The sequence below is a fragment of the Pempheris klunzingeri genome, chromosome 10 (genome assembly GCF_042242105.1).
Source record: "Pempheris klunzingeri isolate RE-2024b chromosome 10, fPemKlu1.hap1, whole genome shotgun sequence".
NCBI classification, from domain to species: domain Eukaryota; kingdom Metazoa; phylum Chordata; class Actinopteri; order Acropomatiformes; family Pempheridae; genus Pempheris; species Pempheris klunzingeri.
Window position 1 is genome coordinate 22716653 of NC_092021.1, and position 24754 is coordinate 22741406.

General features: G+C 41.6%; 1 protein-coding gene across 1 annotated transcript in view; it reads right to left on the minus strand.

Moving 5' to 3' along the window:
* nalcn (sodium leak channel, non-selective) overlaps nt 1–24754 on the minus strand; it is a 60683-nt gene that overhangs the window by 23488 nt on the left and 12441 nt on the right. The window contains exons 10-15 of the mRNA XM_070837822.1: nt 23522–23608; nt 12560–12691; nt 11038–11205; nt 7523–7714; nt 5983–6120; nt 5399–5473 (exon numbers count right to left, since the gene is read on the minus strand). Coding sequence (XP_070693923.1) covers nt 5399–5473; nt 5983–6120; nt 7523–7714; nt 11038–11205; nt 12560–12691; nt 23522–23608 — 792 coding nt within the window. The remainder of the gene's footprint in view (nt 1–5398; nt 5474–5982; nt 6121–7522; nt 7715–11037; nt 11206–12559; nt 12692–23521; nt 23609–24754) is intronic.

Genomic DNA, 24754 nt, shown 5'->3' on the forward strand with positions numbered 1-24754 from the left:
TGACACCACAGATGAAGCTAAAGCAATAACGGGCAGCAACAACGTCTTATAGAGAAACTTGTGTTTCAAATCACATGCAGCCACTGGCCCATCCTTGTTGTCGTCTACTGATAGAAAACAAAAAAAGGTGTTTCTGGGCAGCACTTTGGCATTTTAGGTGTATGCCTTGAAGTGTCTGCGGTTTTATGGTCACTGCCAACTGTGGTTTGATGGCAAGTTATTAAAAAAAATGAGAAAATGATTTAAAGCATTCTCTGCATCTATCTCTGGAAAAGAACAAAAGGTTACAAGTAGAGTAAGAATGTCGGCCTCCTCACATTTTTTGCAACAAAGCTCAAAAACAAATCCACAAGGGACTCCCAAGGGAGGTGGGGTGGGTGGGGGGTAGTGTACTTCCTCCCTTCACTTCTGCTTTCCTCTGCTGCCTAACCTTTCTCCTGTCCCAGGCTTCGTTTCATTAAAAAGTTCTAGCAAACCTAATTTCACGCAATAAATGCATTATCCTAATCAACATTGATGAGTGGAGCATGCACTGGTGCACACATGCATGTATCTGAGCGTGTGTGTGTGTGTGTGTGTGTGTGGTTGTGTGTGCGTGTGGTTGTGTGTTTGTTTGTGCTGATAAGAAATTTCTGCTACTTCTAAGCTTCTGGCTCATCAGTATGGTGGAATAAACCGGTTGTTCATTAGCTGCAGCCCTGCTTACTCTCACTTCACTAAATGTTAATAACCACTCTAAGTGTACGTACACGTGTGTTTATGTGTGCGCATGTCAGTGTGTATGCACAAACACCTGTGTGTATATGGGCTTGTGTGTATTGAAAGCGAATGACTTTAACTCCTGTTCTCAGGCTGTGATTGCAATTCACACACTCAGAAGTGTTCCACTTGCCAACAGCTCACATCACACAACATTAAAGCAACCAGATATAACAGCACAGCGAGCTAACACTGATACGCTTGATCACAGTGCAAATACCCACAAGCCTCTGTGCTTCTGCTGCCGTTTCAAGCTTTTTTTTTTTTTCCTCGGATGAAAAACCAAATCAAGACAAATGGTCTGTCGAGGTTGACAGATGCAAGTCATTCCCCTGAAAGGCTGGACTGCAATCAGCATACAAACGATGACAGATGTTTTTAGCTACGTGCCTTATTGATGATGTCATTATCAAATCAGCAACATGGGCAGACACGGTAGTCCTGCTGCTTCACACACACACACACACACACACACACACACACACACACACACACACACACACACCTGGCTGCAGCGACAGTCAAGGAAAAGTAGCTTATACACATGTAGTGTGAAGGTGGAAATGTTAACAAGCCCCGATAACAACATGATGACGACCAAAACATGTTGCCTGGTAACTCCATCCACGCTGATCTGCATCATTAATGTCCCACTGAGTACAGATGATGCAGGCAATAATGGAGCTGATATCTGTGAATGGTCAACTTTATGAAGTTGAAAGATAAAAGCTGTTTAAGTGCACTCTTACATGACCTACAGAAGTCATATTAGGTCGCAGTCTATTACAGTTATTTGTTTTAATTCCCAGCTCCAAGTTATGAGGTGATCCTGTACGTACCAGCAGTCAGACAAATTGGCCTCTAAGGTGTGTGTGTTCTTTTTTTGTTACGTTATGACTCACAGGTATTTCCCTTTCTATATTCACCTACTGACTCTGCAGTAGAATACTCGCAAAGCTGCTTTAAAAACGGTGTTGCTGTGCTGTTAAGCTTGAAAGTAAAAATGAATTCCCAAGATGGGTCAGTCAAACTTTTGGCTGACTGAACGACGATGTTAATTTACAAAGGAAGTGGCTTAACATAGGAAGCTAGCCAGCCATCGTACTCTGGAGTTAATAATCATTAGAGCTGTGCGAGCTACTGTGATAAGGAGATCACCAAGAGGTGATAAATTCACATTAATAAATTCACTAAATCAAAGTAAATCAATACATTCATTATGTGTTGACAGTGATTGCTTCTTATTTTTGTCAAAAGTGCAAGAGCATAATGGATGTCACATAGAACAAGACATTGGAAGTGACTTGCCAACATATATGGAAAACAATTTGAAGAATGGTTTGCTATCATCATGCGTAATTGTGTGGTGCAGACGGGCCTTATGGTTCAAAGCTCGGCTGAACGTGTGAATTTTCATTTCAGTGTGACAGACGCCGCTGCACACCTGCAACCACACACCATCTTCCATGGGTAGAGGCAAAACACAATGGGGTCTAAGGGGAGCTGACATGTTTGAATGGTTTTTAACTGATAAAATCTGACACACACGGAGCATGGTGGGAAATTAGATGTTAGGGCAACATACACCGTCACAAACTACTTTCAAAACCGTCATTTTACAGTGGTTACAAATTGAAAGTGTGATTGGTTTATTTGTACAGTTTAGCCAATAATTACCTAACTATGCCACCAACAGTGTAACAGTATACATTATTACCTGTATTGTTAACTTTCGCTTTCTGCCAAAAACACTCAAACCATCCTGTATTTGACTAAAAATAACACCGAGACAAAATTCTATGATTTGCATGAACACACTCTTTGAATAGTTTATTCAGCTTCAATTTGTTGTCCCATTATTTCCAATTAATTTGAGCACAGCAACTGTCTGCGTGTTCGACCAACTGTGAAGAAGAAAGGATTAAAAGGAGAATGCACACATGGCTTTTCTGTGTCAAACTATATATTGATTAATATCCATTCCATATCCACAATACTGACTGAAACAGAGTGGGTGTTTGAGCTAGCTTTTCTGTACATGGTCATTTTTTCCTTTTTTAAAGAGCTTGCCATGGACACAAGTTACATTAATGACAAACAACAAACATTACCAACTCAATGAAGTCATTCATCAAACAGCAGGCAAAAATTATTCATCTAGTATGCCGTAATTGGTTTCTCATTCCTCAAAGCCCACGTGTTTTCTCACAGAAAGGTTGGCCGTGTCATTGAGGTTTTGCCAAATGTTTGCAGAAGCCTTGTCTTGTGGGAGGGTGATCACAATGTATGGTCTATTTTTAGACAGTCTCCGTATCCATGATTGAAGCACCTGTAAAATAGGCAATTTTACAGTCACTGCGCCTGATCACTCAGCTGTGGGTGGGAAATAACCTGCCCGGGCAAGCTGAGAACCTGCCAGCCAGCTTTGAGTGTACACAGCGTCTTTGTGCGCATGTGTATGTGCGTGTAAACCGTTTCACGTCAGAGTTATTATATATTGATTAATTTATGTATTTTATGGCCACAAACAGAAGCAGAGACCGATCATCTGTAACCCTTCAAAACCCAGCGTCCCTTCAAAAAAATTCATCTGCAACCACATTTCATTTACAGTTGGTGACAGAAACTGCTTATTAAGATTTACCCGCTGAGCAACGACTAGCAGACAGACCGTGTGTGTGTGTGTGTGTGTGTATATGAATGTGTGTAAGCGCTAGATTTTTCACACAACAGGGTTTTGCTTTTTTAAAGTTAATTGGCCACTTATTCAGCCCTCTAGAGGAAAGCCCCAAAACTGTGAGAATGAAGAAATTAACCAGAGCCCCGCCCACATGTGGGCACATAATACAACCCTGTCACTCTTTCCAGGGTAGCAACATAAAGTGCTCTGCTCTTAAATAAAAAGTAGCAGCAAACAACAAGCAGAAATGGCAAGCAGCAGACAGAAGTGATCACCCTGGCTGTCATGGGTGATCAGGATCAGCACTTTGCATGGACTCGGTAAATTAACATCACCAAAAGAAGAAAACGCTATCGCTTCTTTTGCTCCGTGTTCTTCTTCTTGCGTTCTACCAACCAATCAACTAACAGACCAAAAGACATTGGCCAAAGACATATTGGTGTATTCATGCAAAGAAAAAAACATAAACATTTAATTACACACTATTGATGATACGCTGCCCATGAATCCTCATGCGATCATGAGAACTAGCTAACCTATGCTAAATCATTGTGCAGCACCAATCTATAACAGCAAACTAGTTGGCTACATATTATTGAAACTTGCTGACCAATTGGCTGTATTATTATTCCAAGTGTGCAGACGGTCTTGTGAGCCACAATGGATCGTTTAATAACCTCTCAAGCGACCGTCTATGACTTACCTTGTAAACGATGTGGTTCCACAAGTGATGCAGACACACTGCATGCTACACACAGAGTGACTCGTTGCCAAAGAAGTAAGTGCTGAACTGTCATGTTACAGACTCTGTGGTGAAAGCTGTCAGTTTTTTTCCTCTTCTAAAACTCGATGGCTTTCACATGTAACAGTGCTGTCGCACATATTGGAGTGACACATGTCTATTCAGGAGTTTTTTCTTGTCCAGAGCGGCGCAGAGGAGGCAGCAAATTTCAGTGACAATGTCTGGGTCACTGAACTAATCTTGTAGATTAATAACAATATTGCAGGACTGTAAAACAAACACATGCCATCCAGCCATATGACAGAATGGAGGAATTTCAATCAAAGATGGAAGAAGCGAGTCAGGAAGGGATTTTTTTTTTTCCAAGTTTCCATCAGTGGATGAGGTGGGAGACTCTGCAGTGCTCTCACCTCACGTAACATGTGCAATTGTTGCACACTTGGAGGCACTCAAGGGTCAATTTCGGAAACTCACAGCACAGGAACAAAATATGGATACAGTTAGCCAACAGTCAGCTAACAGAGAAGGATCAGCTCATCGAAAAAATCCAATGACAGAACACACAGAAGCATATGAGCAAGGCCACTCAGGTTTGGATCTGTTGCCAGAAAGACTTGCCACAATTGACGGCAAAAGCAATAATGAGCTTTTTGTCTTTAGTAACGGCGCATCTGTGGATATTCCTCCTTTACCTACCTATCCTGCAGCATGAGGCTGATATGGCCCTGTGTGACACTCACCAGGGTCGGGCATCTCACGAAGGTAGAAGTACGTGTCATCCACAGATACAGTTAAACTAACAGTTTGACTATTCCTTTAAACTTAACACCTGATGTATAAATATATGAATCTGTTGATAATTATCAGTAGGTGCAGTTTAATACTAACTGATTTCAAAAACATTAACACATGCTCTAGAAACCTTGTCACATTTCTCTTAAACTTTCCGCCAAAGTGAGTTTCTCATAATTAGAGAGTTAGAGTATCATCAGTGATACCTGACTGTAATAGGTGATAACAGTTAGCAAGTTTTAGGGTCTTAAGTGGATGATAACGGCACATTATCATCTAAATGTCTACTGCTTGGTCAGTCCTTAATGTACTGACTGTTTAGTAGCTACTTCACGTCAGTAGGACTGTATATGCAGTGATTGCCCTTACAGATCTGAGCATGCACTTTTTTTAGTCTCTGGAAATAATTCACATAAAGCTCTTACCTGCTTGAGCTTCTTCAAGTCTTCATCCAACTCTAGATTGTCCAAGATAACAGCCACAAAAAGACTGAGCAGAATCTAAAATGCAACAAGAGCACGTGCATAAGAACACATGTTGTGCGGACACATTACAATATGTTAACGCCATTATAAAAATCATAATAAAAACAAGATTTAAAACAAGAATAAAGTCTGCTCTGCAACCGCATTTGTTGCTAGTTCTGTTCTGGAAGACATCCCGTCTGTCTGGGGTGAAGTGTGAGTCATCCAGAGACTGCGCTGCCTGATGGCTTCTCATATCAGAAGGCCAAACACTGAAATGTCAGCACTTCTTACGCCTGCTAGTCTGATTAACTGTGATTAGACGTACCACTTGAGAGAACACTGAAGGGATGGGGGCACTTATTGAATGCTTTGAGAAAACAATCCATGTATCTTTTTGCAACTTATTTTTCCCAACCTGCTTTTACTGACAAAACTATAGAACATCAGTGCGGACTGAATCCTGCACACACTCTAAAAACTCCAATTTAACAGTCTCTTCAACTTATTTGACTTTATTTGAAACAGCACAGTAACTTCCTCACCAGGGTAGCAAACAGATGGTAGAGGATGAAGTAAATGGCTACTACAGGAGCCCACATATGACCTACAGCCACCAGAGTCTGGTCCATGACATCTACCCAGCCCTCCTGGGTTAGGATTTGGAACATGGACATGAATGCCTACAGGGAGGAAAGCACAGCATAAGAGAGAGTGAGAGAGGCAAAAGGCTAGAGGGGGCACCGAGTTCACAAGTGGAAGCGGTGAGGAGAGGGAAAGTAAGACAGAGGACAGGGAGGAAATTACACAGAGGAAGCAGACAGATCTGACATTTGAAACATGCTTTTTCACAGGAGAGCAAATATCACACAGCTGATGTGCATACCCCCTTCTGACCGTCCATCTCTAGTTAGTGATAGGGAGATTTTTAAACATAAGCTGTAGAAAGAAGAGAGGAAGTGAGGAGACAGCCATCTTTTTTTTCCCCTCTGCTCTGCTGCCCTCTGCTCTGCTCGGTAGAGGTCAGATGAAGGTGTAGGGAACAGCCAGCTGTAACACTCTGGCCCCTGGAGTCAAATGGCACGCCTGCGCTTCCTCCTTAGCATCTCACCTCCAGACAGCGGCCCCCTCCCTTCCCGGCCCCTCCCACCTGCGCCCGTGTCCCAGTCACTGCAGATAAAGATAAACCCAGCAACAGGTCTGCCCGTAGGGGAGACAGCCAAACATCATTAACGATGATGTGTGCACGTCTGTGTGCGTACATGTGGGTGTGTGAGGCGAGAGCGATACGGAAACGAAGAGGGAAAATGAGAGGCAGAAGGGTAACACAGCATACAAGTGGCATCTGTTTACGAGCAACCCTTCACGTCCCGCTGTGCCTGGGATCAGTGAAATGTTGGAGGGGAGGAAAAAAAAAAAACATGAGGATGGAAAGATGTGGCTAATGAGAGGGAAAGAAACTCATGAGCACTTAGAAATCAAAGGAGGTACCACATCTGTCGACCCATCATGCAACCCATCATCAACATCTGCAAGCCTCCCCATTGCTTGTCTGAAGTGTCCTTCTGGAGCTGCTCATATGAATTTCTGAGTTTTTATATAGTGTATTTCATAAACTACCTGTACCTTCCTATTTCAATTACCTTTCATGTTTTCCTTAGAGAAAATTGTTTAATCATGAGGTCATATTCAGACAAAGTGTGCGTTGAGCAGATGAATTAAGTCTTTAGAGGGTTTGTTGATTTGATCTGCTTCAATTGTACAATTCGAAATACTACGATACAAAGTGAGCTGGCTCTAACTAAATGACTAACGAAATGTTGGCAATAGTTAACCTGACTGGAACAGAATCTAAACTCTAAAATTAGAGTAAAACCGGTTCAATAAATCAGCCATTCGTGCTAAGGTATGTGACTAAGGTGTTTTTTCCAACAAGTTGTCATTCATTTTTGCATGTTAACTAAAATAACAAAAACGCATCCAAGAAAATAAAATAAAGATATGACCAGATCCATTGAAGCTTTCTTCAGTTGATCACTTGCAGCATGCAGACCGCCCTCTTGGTGAATGGAAGTGGTTCCTTACCCGGGGAAATGTGGTGAAACGGTCCAACTCCTCCACAAAGCAGAACATCTGCAGGCTGATGGCGGACATGACGATGAGGAGGCTGGCTGTGAACACCACCAGGCTGCCGAGTTTTTTACCTGGACCAAATATCTTATACACAAAGTCCTCCAGAGCTGGGGAAATTTTAATCAAACGCACCACACGAAGCACCTGAGGGGAAGAAGAGCATAAATCTCTACTGTAAGGTGTAAACAAACCACATTATCCACATTACAAGAAGAGGTGGTATCTTTAAAGATAGCCCCAGTCCTAACCCAGAGTTAAACAAACACACCAGCACATTGATTACACATTGATTTTGAAAAAAAAGAGAGCACTGATCTTGACCCAGTGGTAAAGGTGCAGTGATACTGTGCTCTGTCAACAGGCGTAGTCCCTAAATTGCTTGTGGTGACAATTACCAAAAGGTAATGCATCTTGGTCAGGCTTTGAACGGGGATCCAGATAGTGGCTATTGATCGAGTTCCTCACTGTGATGCCTCTGGCCAAAGATTTTTCCTCCTATTCCCCAAATAAACAGCTAAATAAGGGAGATAAACAGGGGATGCTGGTCTGAAAGGGAACCTACAGTAAACAAATACAGCAATAACACTAACAGCATAATGACAGATGGAACGGGAAGACACTACCCTCTACTCCTGACAGACCACTGATGATGACTACTATCCATTTTACAACAGATGCAAGCTCTGGGGCTAAAAGCAAGCGGGTACGTTCACACAGGATGAGGCAGCAACAACAAAACTAGTTATTTGCTTATCTTTCTCTCCAAGCCTGAGACTAATCTGAAACGGCAGCATGGGCTACCATTGATAGAATATGGAATATCTCCATATTACAATTATTGGGATATCTTATAATAGAATGCATCCCTGGATGACAATGAGATATAAAGATTAAGATGTGTGCAGCATCACCAAATCAGTGTGGCTCTGATCATGTCCATAGCATTTCTCCTGACTAGTATAGCAGAATGAATATCAGTCAGTGCTACTGACTAGATACCACTGATGCCTACTGATTAGATATTGATCCTCTTTGTTTTAATTATTTAATTCAAATTATTATTAAAACATACATATAATAATGGAGAAAAAAAGTATGTGGAAGCACACAATAAATATGAAAAATAAAAAAATAGAGCATGCACGCTAGATAATGCTCCAATGAACATCTATTGCCACATGGTGGCAATAAATGTTCATGGAAGCATTAAATTCATGTTGCTATTGTCATTTTTTTCACGTAAAAATAGGAACAAAAAATATCCTTTGTACATTATTTTTAACTGTGATCTCCTTATTATTTGCATATTTGCCTGTTTCAAGAGAAATGCACATGTGCACTTCTAAAATGCAGGCATGAGACGAGTAATAAACAACCTTGAGAATGGCTTTCCAGCTGTGTTGCCTATTTGTGCTTCTGGCTTCAGCCTCTTGCGAGACAAAGCAATGCTTAAGATGAAATTGAATTGCAGAATGTGTCAGATTTTCACTGTCACAGATACTCCATCCAGAATTTTAAACCCGCATTGGCCAAATACCAATAACCTGAATCGGATCATTGCATCGCTGCCAGAAATGTCCAAAAATGATTCAATGCTCTGCCTTGCTTAATGAATGGATTGTCTGAACTGTTAAATCGTGCTGCTACTGATGTCATTGTAATTCCAAACACAAAGAGAGGAAGTGTCGAGGTGGGTTGCATTGGCTGATTAAAAATCATTCTGCTCAGCGTATTCTGTGTGTGTGTGTGTGTGTGTGTGTGTGTGTGTGTGTGTGTGTGTGTGTTAAAGCTGTAAGTAGTGCTCTAAAGCAAGTGACATTTGGTCCAGACTGAAAGACAATTAGCAAGACTAACCTTTAGCAGTGAAACACCCCTTGGTTGGATAAAATTGAATTAAAATCTGTAACAATCATGGATTGTGTAGCCTAGTTCCTTCTCCCATAGTTGGCACACACTTCTGATTACAGCACAGAGCCATAAGGTTAATCACTTGTGACTAAATGTCACATGTTTAAATTGGGACTTACTTGGAAAAATATCAGCAGGGACGGTGACTGACAAATGCCTTCCCATGAGTGAGGAGTGAAGAGAGCACTTAACTCCCAGTTAACTGCTCATTAGCCCCAAAACAGATGATAGATATGAATGTGTGCTGACATTATACTTTGCAAACTTAACATATATTATCTGTGCATGTTGTGAGGCTATGCACTGGGCAGACAAACCCAAACTTGGTCGTCAAATTTTTGTTGATACTTCACACATTTTATTATAAAAATGAGCTGATCGCAGTGAAAATGATCAGGAACAATTCATTCTCACGATTTATAGACAGGCCTGCTGTGAATGAGAAAAAAGTTTGGGAAACACTGTGTTGAGATAGCGGATGTATGCACATGTAAGCACCACAAGCCAAAAAACACAAGCTTTTTAAAGACTGCATTACCGTGCAAAAGTAAAGGAATGCAAAAATAAAGTATTGTAACTATGAAAAAACCAAACAAGATATATATATAAAGTATGTTTCTAAAAAGAACAACAGTTATTTTCAACTGAATTCAGCTATAGTGTGTATGTTTGCTTGAGGGTAACCATTGCATATGTGTGGATGGCAGCTGTTGGGAGAGTCAGACAGGATCAGGGCAGCTTGTGTGGTCAAGGCTCATTAAAGGCCTATCAAGAAGCCCTTTCCCATCAGATCATCCACAGAGCTTTCCATCAGCGACATTACACGACCCAAAGCAAGGTCACTGGGTTACATTTTGGACATTTTGGAGTGCAAGACTTAAAGGTTCTGTGAATGTATGCTAACGCTACAGAGAACCATTGCCACAAAGGTCATAGTATTCACAGTTGATTTATATTTCTGCCCTGAGAACTGAGAAGTCAAAAAAGTGAGAAGTTATCCAAAAGGTCAGAGATCACACACATGCAAATGTTCTGGCAAACACATCTCTGGTCAGGACAAAGGCATCACACGTATTATTACTTCCACCTAGACAAAGATCAGGACTTTCCCAGCACTCTGCCTCACTCGCTGGCATTGAGGACTGCACACTCCGGCGCAGATTTATGCTAAATAAAACCATCAGAGTCCTTTTCATTGAATACATCAAGCATAAATGTCCCGCTAAAATGTGTCATGACTGAAAAATGCAACAGTTTAACTCAGAATTGAATTTAACCAAATCTCTCTCAGACATCTGTGGTGACAGTACATTGAAAGCATTTTAGATGAATCGAAGAGAGCTTTTTAACACAGAGGACTGATATGATTGATCTGCGCTCAGTAATGCATGGTCACAGAAAAGATGTAACAAAATGATTCGCAGCCTCTGTTCCTCACTGCAATTGCATCTGAAGTGTGGACGAATCAGTCTCATATTTAGGATATAAGAGGGTTCATGCATGTTTACTACACGCACCTTCACAAACGCATGCCTGTGTAAACACGAGTGCGTCCATACCTGAAAGTAGGTGAACTGAGAGTGGTAGAGGTCAGGGTAGATGTGTAGCGTGGTGCCCACTACCAACAGAGATTCAAACTTGTGCAGGGAGGAGCTGATGTAGCCGGTGAAGCCCAGACACCAGATTTTCAGAAGAGCTTCGAGGTCAAATAACACAGTAAAGGCAACCTGGGGTGGAATGGAGACAACAGACATCAGAGATGGCATTTACCACAAACCTCTGTCCACAAAAAGCCATTCTGTTGAGTTAATAGAGGTAAACTACTCCTCAATGTAAAGAATAAAACTGATTCTAAAAGGCCGATGCTTGCTGAGGTTTTAGGCATTATTATCCAGGAATAGGTCAACTGAAAGACTGCAAGTTGTTTTTTTTTCCCCAACTGACATGTCCCACATGACTTTTTAGGTATAGACAGACAAGATATTGGCAGACCCGAGAGGATATTGGCGCAAGGAGTGGTGTAAAGTAACCAAAGCACATTTATTCGAGGGCTGGACTCACCTGTAAGTCCAACATTTACTTGAATATTTCCAGTTTGTGCTTCTTTATTCTTCTACTGTACCAAACTTTCAGACAGAGACATTGTACTTTTCACACTACTACATGTATTTGACAGCTGAAGTTATTTGTTACTTTAAAGATTATGATTTAAAATACAAAGATGTGTTCCATTTTACAAAATGTCTCATTACAAAATTACATTTCAAAGGGATTTTTAGTGTCATATTGCTACTTTTACTTATAAGGAAGTTCACAGTTTTCAAAGCAAATTTGCTAGTGGCAAAGAGAACTACACAGACATTATGAATATTTTAACAAAAAGGCCATGTTAGAACTTGGGGGCATCGACTTCCAGTCAGGAAGGTTCAAACTTAAGACTCTACTCTTTCCATTAAGGGCAATGTAAGACATTGTAAGGACTAAATATCAGGATGTCTCTTTCTCTGCTGCATTGATTGTGACCATTATGTTTTCAATGTGTCTCTTGCTAGTCTCCCAACTTTAAATACAGACTCCTTGTAGTCAAAGATCGGACTCCTACTGCTGCCACCGTTCAGTAAGAGGAGATACAATAAAAAAGGCATCTCCCCAACAAAAGGTGTATTTCTTAATGTTACTCTAAATCCAGTGCCTCCATTGCTTATTTTCACCTATTTTCAGCCTTCACACAAATCTGCAGATCGATGGCTGTATGATATGGATGGAGGGAGTCAGAGCAGGTAATAGTGGATGTGTTTTTTTTTTTCCTTTTCTTATCTCCTCCATTCAGCTGTGAGTGAGAGGAAGAGAGGTACGAAGGGGACGGGGGATGTAGGCACACTCCTCGCCATCTTTGCTGGCGCTTTACCACCTGCATACTGATGACATCGAGCCAGCTTGCGTGACAGATACAGTACAGTGTCGTGTGTATATGAGTGTATTGTTTATATAAAAAAAATAAAGAGTATGGGGTGGGCATTGTGAATAGCAAGAAGAGGCAGGAAATAGAGGAAAAAACAACAAAAACAAAAAACATCTCACCTCTGCCAGGTAAAACTCATCATAGTGCCTGCGGTGGTTCTCGCCTTTATAATAGTTGCTAGCAGCAACAATGACGTCCACAGCGACCATACTCAAGATGAACATGTGGAACACAGAGGACCGCATCAGTTGCTGTGGAAACAGAGCAGTGTTCAATTGCAATCAATTTAAATTGCACACACAGGCAAAGAGGAAGGAAGAAGTGCATAGAAAATCAACAGCCATTTTCATTTCTATCCCACTGAACTTGTCCAAATTCTGGTTTGGATACGAGCCAGCAATACCATGATAATAAAGTACAGAGTTGTCTAAAATAAGACTGAACTGTTCGGAAAAAAAGAGTTAAGTTGAATTGTTTTTTTTGTTTTTTTAAGTCAGATCTGCTTTTCCTTGAGTGTATAGAATATACATGTGGCGGCATGTGGGTTCTTTCTTTCTGGAGGTGCCAACCGTACACAGTGCTGTATATAAAGAGGTGGAAACAGGCAAAGAGGGCCAGCAGCTAAACTGCAGGAAATTCAAGCAATCAGGAGCCTTTCATTGGCTGCTGGGAGAAGCATCCACCTAGACAGCAGAATCAGTGTGCATTCAGACAGCCGCAAACAAGAAGGGAAAGAAGCAATAAATGTATGTTATTTCCTGTGGGAAAAGCAGAAGCTGAGCGCCTACAACAACATCACATGACAGAAACAATCAGGACTTAAAGCAACGTAAAGGAAACTACCCCAACTCTTCTACACAACACACACTCCTCATTGAGACAAACAGCGTAACTTTGGACACAATATGACAGATGTGATCGCAGCCTTGAACCGCATGTATGTGGCAGAATGAACAGCTTGTGAGTGGGTAGAATCAGTCACCCTAAAAAAAGACTTGCATGTGAGACTGGCAATAGAAAGGAGTGAAAAAGAGAAAAATGAGAAGAGGACTTTAAGACAGATGAAGAGGGTTTTGCCGGAAAGATCAAATTCGCCCCATGAAAACAGGACCAGTGCCATCCACCCTCCTACACACAAATGCACTTACAGTGCAAACTCTTTAAAGTCTGCAATCACATTTGGTGCTTTGAAAACAAGTGATGATGATAGAATTAGATAAAATTATCTGATTGAACTATGAGCTTGTGGGTAAATTACATGGTGTATTGCTGTTTTAAGGAACTAAAAAAAAAGCAAGGAAAGAAAAAAAGGGTAGTATTATGTACAAGCAGAGACCGTAGATTTAGAAAGAATGTCCTCACTAGCCAAATGGCAGCATTTAAACACATACAATGACTTGTGTTTGTGTTTACCAGACAGGGACCTCTAATGGTCATGATAATAATGACTATTGTCTTTCAGGAATAAGGGTAGAGTAGAGTACCATGATGGTTATAGCACTGTAAAGTGCCATTAAGTGAGTGCTTAGGTCAACAAAGTGTGTGACTTTGACATTGAGGAGCACAGTTTGCATCCAGTTCAATTTTGTTACAAGATTTATTTGAAGAGGACTCGGGTGGGAGGAGGAGGTGAAATGAAATTGTACCTCTAACCATAGAAGTGACGGATAATGAAGTGCTCATGCCAGTCCTTTTTTTTTGTAACAATCATTTGTAAAGATTTTAGACGGGATTGTCAAACAGTATCATCCTGCTGAAGTAAAGTAAAGTATACACTATTAGCCATGTCACCACTTCTAGTCTCTTCACAGCCATCTGCTGGGACCTGTTACCACACCCACAGTGTACTGACGCACCAGTACGCCACTTTAGGATCACGAGAAGTTAAAACAGTGGAGGTCAGTGAAAACACCGACTGGTGTTATGTCAGCCTTTAAGGTGACGCACTATATAAGTAAGTAAGCATATTGTTCTTTATAATGTAAATATACATACAGACAGAAACACAACGACACCAATAAAACAAGATGATTAGTAAAACAGAAGAAATACAAAAACTGACTGAACAAATGGGTCTTTAACTGCTTTTTACGACCAAAATGTCCCCAGATCTTCAGCCCAAAGGGAAACACAGTCACGTCATGAATACAGTCATACACAGCTGTGAAGCTGAGCTAGCCAAAGCTGGGGCATCTTTTAAATGTACTTAAACCCAGAGAGACTTCCAAGAGGTTCTCTGTTGCTCTTACAGTATTCTTTTATTTTTCTACAATTGTATTTTCTGCCTCTCTTTCTGTATTGTCTGGTTGTCTTATCTTAGTTTATTAGCTTATTATTTAACAAAACACGCCATTGAAATTTGCCACACATGTGAATTCTTGCCATTCTTTTAAGCTCATTTAATAGCCCAGACCAACAGAGCCGCTAGCCTCGGGGTTGGGTGTTTTTGCAAAACATACACACATGCCCACTCTACACACACAGTGGTTAGGCACCCTGACTGAGATTGGACGTGACAAAGCAGTTTGACATTTCCAGCAACCAGACGCTCTCCCCCATGGGTGTTTTGGCTGAACAGAGTTGTGTGTGTGTGTGTGTGTGTGATAGTGTGTGCATGAGAGAGGCAGCAAGAGAGATAGAGGCAGACTGACAGAGAACAGAAAGTACATGCTTGTGCGTATGAAACGGCTGGCTTTCTCAAGGTCCTGACGCTGCCCATATTCTCTGTCAGCTTTTGGGAATCACTCCGCTTAGAAATGCTGGAGAGCTAGCTGGAAAGCAGCGTGCATTTGTAACCCCTGTCATATGGAGATACAGTCTGCCCATCCAGCTCTGCCATAAAATAACCTTTTAATCTTTCCCTCACATTCCCATTGTTCGGTGCACTTCACCAGATAACGCTGTCCATGTTGATCCCCAGGCAAAATGGCCTTGTTTGCCCAATGCAGCTGGCGGCGATGGCGCACCATATATGGCCGCAAGATGTCAGAATCAATTTAACAGCATCAATTGGGGACAAGATGGCCCTCCCCTGCCGTTTGATGTTTCTTAGCTTGTGTGTCTCTGAAATCCTTTCACACTTGTTTGATGGATACTATTTATTTGTGTTGCCTCTAGCTGGGTCTTTGAAACACCAGGTGCTCACTGTGCACAGGCACAAGCATGCACACACACTCACACACTCACCCTCACACACACGTTTAAGTCAGGTTTTGCCTGCAGAAGCCACACATTAAGTTGTGGCTTTGGCATTTAGCCCGGGAACACCGGCATCATTCTGTCTGATAGCAAAGCAAAGCTCATTTTTTAATGCATGACACAGTACATTCAAAATACAGCATGTACTCAGCTCTTATGTGCTTGACAGCGACACAGTGTACATGATAAAAAATTATGTATGCAAATAGTACTGGAGATAAAAGGACATCATTTCACACTTCACTCTGGGTGTGCTTTTCTGCAATAAAAATGAAAAATAACACGAAAAATAAGAAGAAGTAAAACCCATATCTCTTTTCATCGAGCCTTCTGGCTCTTGACTGTGTACTTGTGTTCCTTATCACCCAATTTATGCCCAGTCAATTTAAACAGTGCAGCAAAGCTTCGCCATCTGAACGCTGTCTGGTCAGCGGGACACAAACTGCAGTCTCATAGAGGAGGTGAGACAACTTTCAGCAGTGATGATAAGAGGTGTCCCAAGACGATCTGCTGTCGGCAAGCATACCGATCATCTGGAGGGGAAGGGGGGGTGCGGTGGCGTGTGCATCATACCTGGAGCATTTCCAGTGGCTGTAACTGTAACACCACCGAGACAGAGGGGCAGACTGACAGACCAATGACTGCTTCCTCATGCTCCGTCTGTTCACTCAGACTGCCAAGGAGGACAAATGCTCTTTCCGCCGGTACATGAGACGAGCGTAGCACATGTGCAGATAGCTGGCAGGATGTAGCAGCATTCACGCAGGAATTGTCACCAACAGACTGGGCCTTGTTCTGGCACCATCTCCAGCTACAGTTTTCTCTCTCTCCTGTTTACTGAGATTAAGAAGAAACTGAGTGGGATTACAGACTGCTTCACTTGACTTATCTCCTCACTAAACAAGTCGTGATAATCAGAGTTCTGTCGAGGCGCTCTCTCTTCTCCACTGTGCAGTATATGACTCTGAATGAAAATATGTTTAACAGGCAAGCGAATTCAGAAATCAATTTGTCAAATTGGAAAACAGCATGATTAACTCGCGGCTAACTGTGGAGTTATTTTGATCTAAAGCTTTGGGCTGAAGGAGTGGGTGTGTAAAGTCTTGCGGGGCTGAGGATCTAGTGAAGTGGCAGCCCCTTGGCTTACTGCGGCCCTGACTGGAGCAGGCTGACTCACGTCTCTGGCTGGAAAACAGGTCTTAATAAAACATGATGGTTGGCCTGCCTGTGTGTGCCCTCCTACTCTTAATAATATCTGCTGTGCTTTGCCACCTCTACGTTCCTGTCTGGCTATCCCTTATAGACTTTTGGTTTATTTCATTCCAGCATATAACCCTACATGTATATCTGGCTGAATGCAGTCTAGACCACAGAAAAAGTCTGATTCAGCCGTCAGGCTCTGTCTAAGAATGTTGATCTCCTGGGACGAGTCTTATCTAATTTTCTCTCTTCTTGCAGGTGATTTTGTTTCCAATTATACACATATCTACCCCGCTATGCACCAGTGCTGTCTTTTTTTTCCCTCGCCATCTCTAGCAACATTTTCACTGTGATTCTTTTCCTCCTTTCCTATTTTTTTCTCTACAGCCAATTTCACCTTTGTCTGTGCCCTTCTTCTCCTCCCACAGCAGAGGCAAACTGACCTTAACCTTGACGCGCTGTGTGTATGTGTGCGAGCTTAAAATGACACAAGTGGTGTCACTGGTGAGATCCAGGGGGTAAAGATCGGCGGCGGGGGTAAAAGGAGGGTTCCAGAGAATCAATAACCTCTGGCTTGGGAGGGAGAGATCGGAAAGGTGTTGCTGTCATTGGACCTCAGTGCTCCCCTGTGAGCTACCGGGTTATCCATCACTCTGTATTTAGCTCTGGGCTGCGACAGGGAGTGAGTAACATCAGCCGCTCATAGCCAAAGAAGCGATGCTAAATTAATCACATGATCCTACTGGATTAGTAGGTAGCATTTGTCATGGTTTGTCGTACCCCTCTTTGGTGGTCATTTTTATGCTGTTTTAATTATTATCCATAAATTTCTCAGTTCCTTGAATGTTATTTAAGGTTAGTTTATGTTGCCTTTTTAAGGCTTAGCTTTTTTTTTAATCAAGTGGAGTACACCTGTGTAGAGTGTGACACTCTATTTTTGCTTTTGCTTATAAGCTCCAATCTGCAGTGTAATTATGGCATGATGGAGCACAGGGGCTAATTAATAGACCAGGTCTGTGGGGAAGGAAACAGGATGCTTCATTAACCTCTATTGGTCTATACTGCCACTACAAGAGAAAAGCTGAGAAACCGAGGAAAACATTAAAAGAACATCAAAAATACAAAGCAGTCAGTGGGATAAAAATATGCATCAAGAACTTTATATTTGATGCAATAATGCTGTCATGAAATATGTTTTACAAGCAACTGTTACATTTTGAGAGATATGCTTTTCCGTTTTCTTGCCAAGAGTTAGATGAGAAAAACTACCAGTCTCAGAATTTGTCAATTAAATATGAAGCTCAGTCCAGGAAACAGTTATCTTAGCTGAGCTTACAGACAGGTAATGGGGAGAAAACAGCTAGCTTGGCCAAAAGTTACCAAATTGGCCAACCAGTAAACTTGAAAGATCACAATCATTGCCCATGATGACCATCGAGGTGATGCTGGCTATACCAGCGTCCTACAAATTGCAGTTTTATGGGGTTAATTTTCCAGACTATTTCTTGGCCAGCTGCAGAGACTTGCTGAGGTGTCAGCTGGTGATGATGAGCCCAGAACCCTCCGTGATAGTACCACCTACAGAAACTCTAACTTCTCAAACCAAAAATTAAAGTAAAATAAAAACAATGAAATCACTGTAAGATAATAAAAACAGTGAAAAACAGCTGTAAGAGCAAAAGGGGAACACAGTGTTGCTTCCTGCTTTGAGGGCTATTTTGGTTTGAAGCCCCTCAGGAGGGGCGGCTGCCGTTTTCTCTCTGTCTCCGAAAAGAGCAGGTGGTTAATCAATTATGTGTTATCTCCAACTGCTACAGCCCCTTGGACCCAGACAGACCCAGACTGACACACATGCACACACATGCACAAATGGACAGACATCAACAGGCAGATCGACAGGCTGACAGTGAGACAAGCGGAGGCCTGGGTGGACATCTAGAGCTGGTTGAAAAGACAGTCAGACAGGTATGGGTGAGCTAGCAGCAGACAAACAGGAGGACACACACAGGCCGCCTGTCTGTAGATAGCGCCCACCTGCCAGCCTAGAAACATTTTAATCATTTGACGGCCAATTACTCTGGAGCCAGGCAGAGCAGAACAGAAACTCACACTTCACTTCCCCGGTACTCGCAGATGGCCCTACAGGCTGGATCTCCACTGCCTGTCTTCACTCTACCTGTCTACTCAGCTAGCACTGCTCCCCTCTGATATGGGTGACCAAGCAATGCAATAAGGTGTTTGGTAGGGCTTTAGAAGCATAAAGAAGGGGCTATCCATCATTAATCAAAAACGATACGACTACAATACGGCACTCTATTACAGCATCAAAGAGCAGAAAATGCTGAAGAAATAACAATATAAGCCGTTCTGTCCTAAACGTAGAGAAGCTGGTGTGCTCTACTCTCCATAACATCATCTCCTAATGCTAGAGTTAATATGCAGTGTTCCCATGGCACCCTAGTTGGTGAATTCATTATAATCTCGTCCCTGTCCATGTCCTTTCTAATTATGTTCAAATGATTTTACAGTGACAAAACATGGCGTGTTTATTTTCACACATGTACCGTATTTACCGGACTATAGAGCGCATCGGAATATAAGCCGCACCCACTAAATTTTAAAAGAAAAAAATATTTTTACATATATTAGCCGCAGATATATACGTTGTGAAATGAGATATTTACACAGAAACATTTTGTAAATGTTTATTCACACACCTTAATTGTTACCAAATGGTGCCTGTAACACGGCAGTAAAACGGCTGATCGAACAAAACAGAAAAGTCATTAATGTTTTTATTCATCCTCCTCCTGAGCACTGAAACCACTGAAGTCGTCTTCTTCAGTGTCGGAGTTGAAGAGCCACAGAACATCTCCGTCACACACCTTGTGTGAAAAATATTTTGCGTGTCGTGCTGCGTTTTTGCGTTGAGTGCGCCAAAAACTAGCGTCTTCTTCTTTGCATTGACCTCTTGCGTCTGTCTCGTTTTTGCACTTCCTGCGCCCCCTGGTGGCCGTTAGCGAAAAAAAAAATCTATAGATTAGCCGCATCGTTGTATAAGCCGCAGGGTTCAACGCGTGGGAAAAAAGTAGCGGCTTATAGTCCGGTAAATACGGTAGATAAAAAAAAAAATTTCAAAAGGTGCTTTTAATGTTTCTAAAGTCATTTAATCTGATAATAGAACTACAATCTGCAGGACAAATATTCATTTTTAAATTAGATGGAGGACCTGTTTTCTCTTCATTAGCCATCGAGGCACATTGAGCATGAGCGGTGTTCGTCATGCTGTGATTCATGATTCACAGTTCAAACCAATTTCAGTCATTAATTCATGATCTATACTGCTTATCCTCAAACCAATTTACTGGTTTAGAAAATCCTGCTTTGCTCTCTTGCTCTCTTGATTCTTGACAGAATTGAAACAAGGGAAATCAGAAATAGGTTTGATCTCGCAGTGTTCTGATACCATCAGAAAATCAAAACATTTTCAGAGTTGCTTGATGGTTTGACATGCCACAAAACGCTGTCAGTGTGTGACTGGCAGCTGAAAACAATGGATGACTTTTGAAGTGAAGCACTGTACGATGCATGTCAAAGTCTCACTCAGTACAATTGAACTTTTCTACCGCACATGATTAGTGTTTGCCTCATGCTTGAAGCTTTCCTTGGCAGAAATTGAAGAAACAACAAAAGTACTTTGAAGTGACAATCTGGATTATCATGTTTCTATACTTTTAAACACTTTATCATTAGTAGAGATCAAGGGTTGCTTCATTTTGAATACGTGTGTTAATGGATGTTGACTGTTTGTATTATAACCTAGTACTCTGCTGTCCATCTATGTGGACATTACAAAATACGCAAATGTGGATTTTAAAGATGTGATTAAGTCAACAGCTGTAAAGTATCACTGCATTTAGGAAGACAAGAAGAGTTAAAAAGTATAAGTGAAGACATCCCTCATATAACTTGCTAATTCATTTAGATGATGTCATATAATCAATGCAATTACTTTAATGCTTTTAAGGGGATATTAATCTTGGCTACTGTGGTTGGCAATGCAGAATATCAGTACCACGTGATCAACATTTTCATTGATTAGCTGCATAATTAATATATCAGGAGAGAGCAAACATGCAATCGTCCTTCTGCTGTAGATCGCTGGCTGAGGACTCCTTTCATCACTAGTGCAGCATCGTCATGAACGTCTTCACACAGCTGTGGTCAACAAACGGGACAGACAGGGTGTCTGCAAGGCCGAGCTGATATTCAGAAGGAGCGAGGACCAGATGGGACTAATGAAGATCACCGAGTCCGACCATCCCTGCCCTCCAAAGATTTACGGCCATTTGGAGTAGAAGATTTACATCCAGTGCCAAAAGAAGTAGTGTTCCGAAAAGGTAAAAGGTGTGACGATCAATCAACTTAACCGCTAAACATCAACGGTCACGTATCAATTTAGACATCTCAGTGTATAACCAAGAGAATTATTTAAAATAAATACTTGACTACCCCCCCCAAAAGCACTCAAGATTGCATTGCATCTGATGTGTTACGAACATCCTTAGCCATACTTTAACTACAGTTGTTTGCCATAACCACAGTCCTTCTCTAACTTAACCATACCTTAATCATACAGTAGTTGTAGGAAAAGTTCATTTAAAACACACTGTTGCCTCTGAACCACTGGTTCTGCAGGATCGTCCAATGCTCTAATGACTGAGTGATTTAGTAAAGTCCACACACACACACACACACATTGAAATACCAACAAAATATGAAGGTTGTTTGAGTGTCAAGAGAAATCAAACCATAAATTGAGTCACCCAGTCCATCACACAGACCTGATTACTCCTTGCATTTAGAAATCCTTTTTCTCATTCGTTATCCTATGTTTTCCATTTATATACCCTTTTCCCTTGTAGCACTGAGATTAATGTCTATAAAATATACTCCCCTGATATTATTATGAGGAGCTAATGATGAGATGATTATTCCTCTCTGTGTTTCTCTCTTTCTGTGGTGCTATTCGTGTGTCAGGCTCTCTTTGACAGGAGACATTTATCACAATTTCTGGGCCACTGCCCAGAGCTGAATCAGTCCATGTGATGGAGGTGTGAGTTGTTCTACACTGTGACCCACTAAAACACTGTGCCACTCGGCCCGTCTCGCAGGAAGTCGGCCCCACAAACTCTGCATCCTTGAGGCATTCAGACCCAAAATAGGGCCGTGTTAATAAAAACGAAAGGGGTCTGCAGTGGTTTGGGTCTGACGCCACAAGTGTCACTTAGAAGTCAGGGTGACTAATAATCCAAGTGTTTTTAGCTAAATTTGTAACTTTCAAATGTCATCATTAGTGCAACCCCTCACTTCAACAGAGTATAACAAGGTAAAGAGCACAATTATGTCATTTCTATTCATTAATCCACCGGGAACGTGTGCTTGAACATATTTTTAGGTAATGCAATTTTTAGTTAAATGATGTCCTATTGCGGCAAAAGTGAAGCCAGGTTACAGTTTATTTGCGTTGTTTTTGTGGATACCCGTTGGGTTGAAAACCTCACTTTGCCACGGCAGCAGTCTCCTTGAAATGGCAGCTGTGTTTCTTTACAGAGTGCTATTGCTGGACTGGACATGACCTAATGCTTCTCTCTGTCAGTCTGATAAGACAGAAGTGGTCTTCTTATTGGCACAGGATGACAGTGATAACTATTTTGTTACGAGTGAAATGAGGGAGATGAAGCAGTCTTTTGGTGTTCTATGTAATGGAGCACAGGGCTCACAGGGAAGTCAGCCGTGTTTATCCCTCTGGTTATCCCTCTGTCTAAATCTTTCCTGCGACTGATGATGAGGCTCTGGGGGACATGCTGCTTTAATGGGAATACTGCATATTTCACGTTCTCTCTTCCCCCCCCCCCATTCCTTCCCTTTTTCTCTTCCACATTTCTCTATTTTTACTTGTGCTCTTTTCCTCACTCTGTTTCTGCGTGTGCTTCCTTCAAGCTTAGCTCTGGAACAGTATTTTCACGAGGGTTTGTTGACAGCTATCCTCCCTCTCATAGCCGTAGACTCTACTGGCAGTCTCTCACAGCAAGGGCCTAGCCTTTTACGCCACGCCGCTATCAACAGTGAGCCAGCTGTAAGCAACGCCCGCTGCTTTCAGCTTATCTTTAAAGCCCAACCATTTGGATCACATTTACCACAAGGCAACAGTGGTGTCCATCATGTAGATGTCATTTAAAACTCATCTATCACTGGAGGAACATCATTAGCGCAGCTCTACACATCAAACACGAGCCTCCCCTCATTTAAAATCCCATCATTTAGTCGTTTGACACAGCCATTGAAGACACAGACAAATGTGAAGACAATGAGGTGATACTGCGTGTGTCTGTGGCTCTTGTTGAATGGATGAGGTTTACTGATTCTCTATTAATACAAAGCATTTCAACATCAAGAGAGACATTTAAAGGAAAATGGAAAGTGTCACACACACACACACACAGCTCAGCTTTCATTGTTCAGGTGAGTTTAAAATTCTGTATGCTCAAGTGTCACCTTTCACATAAGCTGAACATATTTCATAGAGTGATACGTGTGTGTGTGTGTGTGTGTGAGAGAGAGGGGCAGAAAAACACTTTACAGCAGCAGCATCGGCATTAATTATTATGTGTTGTGTTTACCTGGAGGCAGGCAGGAGCTCGGCCATGTGGTTTGTTGACGTCCACAGCTACAAGCTGCCATCCCCCAGCAGCATCTTCATGGAACATCTGTGGCACAAGGACAGCACATGAGGGGAAGAACACACACAAAAAAAAAGCCTGCACACCATTCAAAGCACTGGACGAAACTCAAACACACACATCTACCCTTTGGCTACATCTTCATAAAACATCTGTGGCCACAAAAAATGCTGAAGGCATCATACTCACAGATTCGTACCCAAACAAAAACAGCATGATAGTTACTAAATACAGTATGTAGGCCTGAGGATCTAACACCAGAAATAAAAACAAACCAATATCACAGCAGAGACTTAAACTCAGAAGACAGCTGGTTCACTCATGAATATCAATCATTCCTCTAAAACATGAGCACAGGATTAAGAAGAATTAAGCATTATCATGTCAACTGGTCCCAAAATGCAATGTCATTCATCTGATACTTTACTAAAAGTTGACTTGGCAGAAGAAATTCATTCTAAGTGTTGCCTAACCTTTTCCATTCCCTTCCCTTTTTTTTTCCATTTCCCCCGCTCATAATATACGTTTCATTAGCATGAAACTTGCTGTGGTTTCACAACAGTTGGAATCAGGACTATTCGTTTTACTAAAGCTTACTGTATTACAAACTACTGAGTGCCAGACCATTGAGAAACTACATAAACCACATTACAAAGAAATTAAAGCTGCGCCTAATATTGTCACAAGTTGATATATTGCACACACATTGTTACAGTTGGCATGGACTTTAATTGTAATGGTTTCAAAGAACGAGCTCACACACCTCAACATACCTTTGCATTAGCAAGAGTAGGACAATGAAATCAGCTAACACCCCCTAAAGTGCCATTTTTTCCATATACAGCATGAAAAACTGAAAATTAATTACACTTCATGCTGAGATATTTTAGCATAAACGTCCTTTTACATTCATTTGACCTTTCTCCATGCTTAACTTAACTCTATCGCATCTAAAATAGTGAGAATGGTGTACTCCGCATTTTGAGACCCAAATGAAATTTGAAGGTTTGAACTTCCAGTTGTATCACACAGCCAATTCAAAGAGCTGTTATTTGCTTCTAACATAGAGAAACCCTTCAACCACCCTGCCTTCATCATTCTACTCTTTAACTACAAACATGTCACATCCCCCCGTCACATCTTTGTCTCGTTTTATCACATCCCAGCATACCT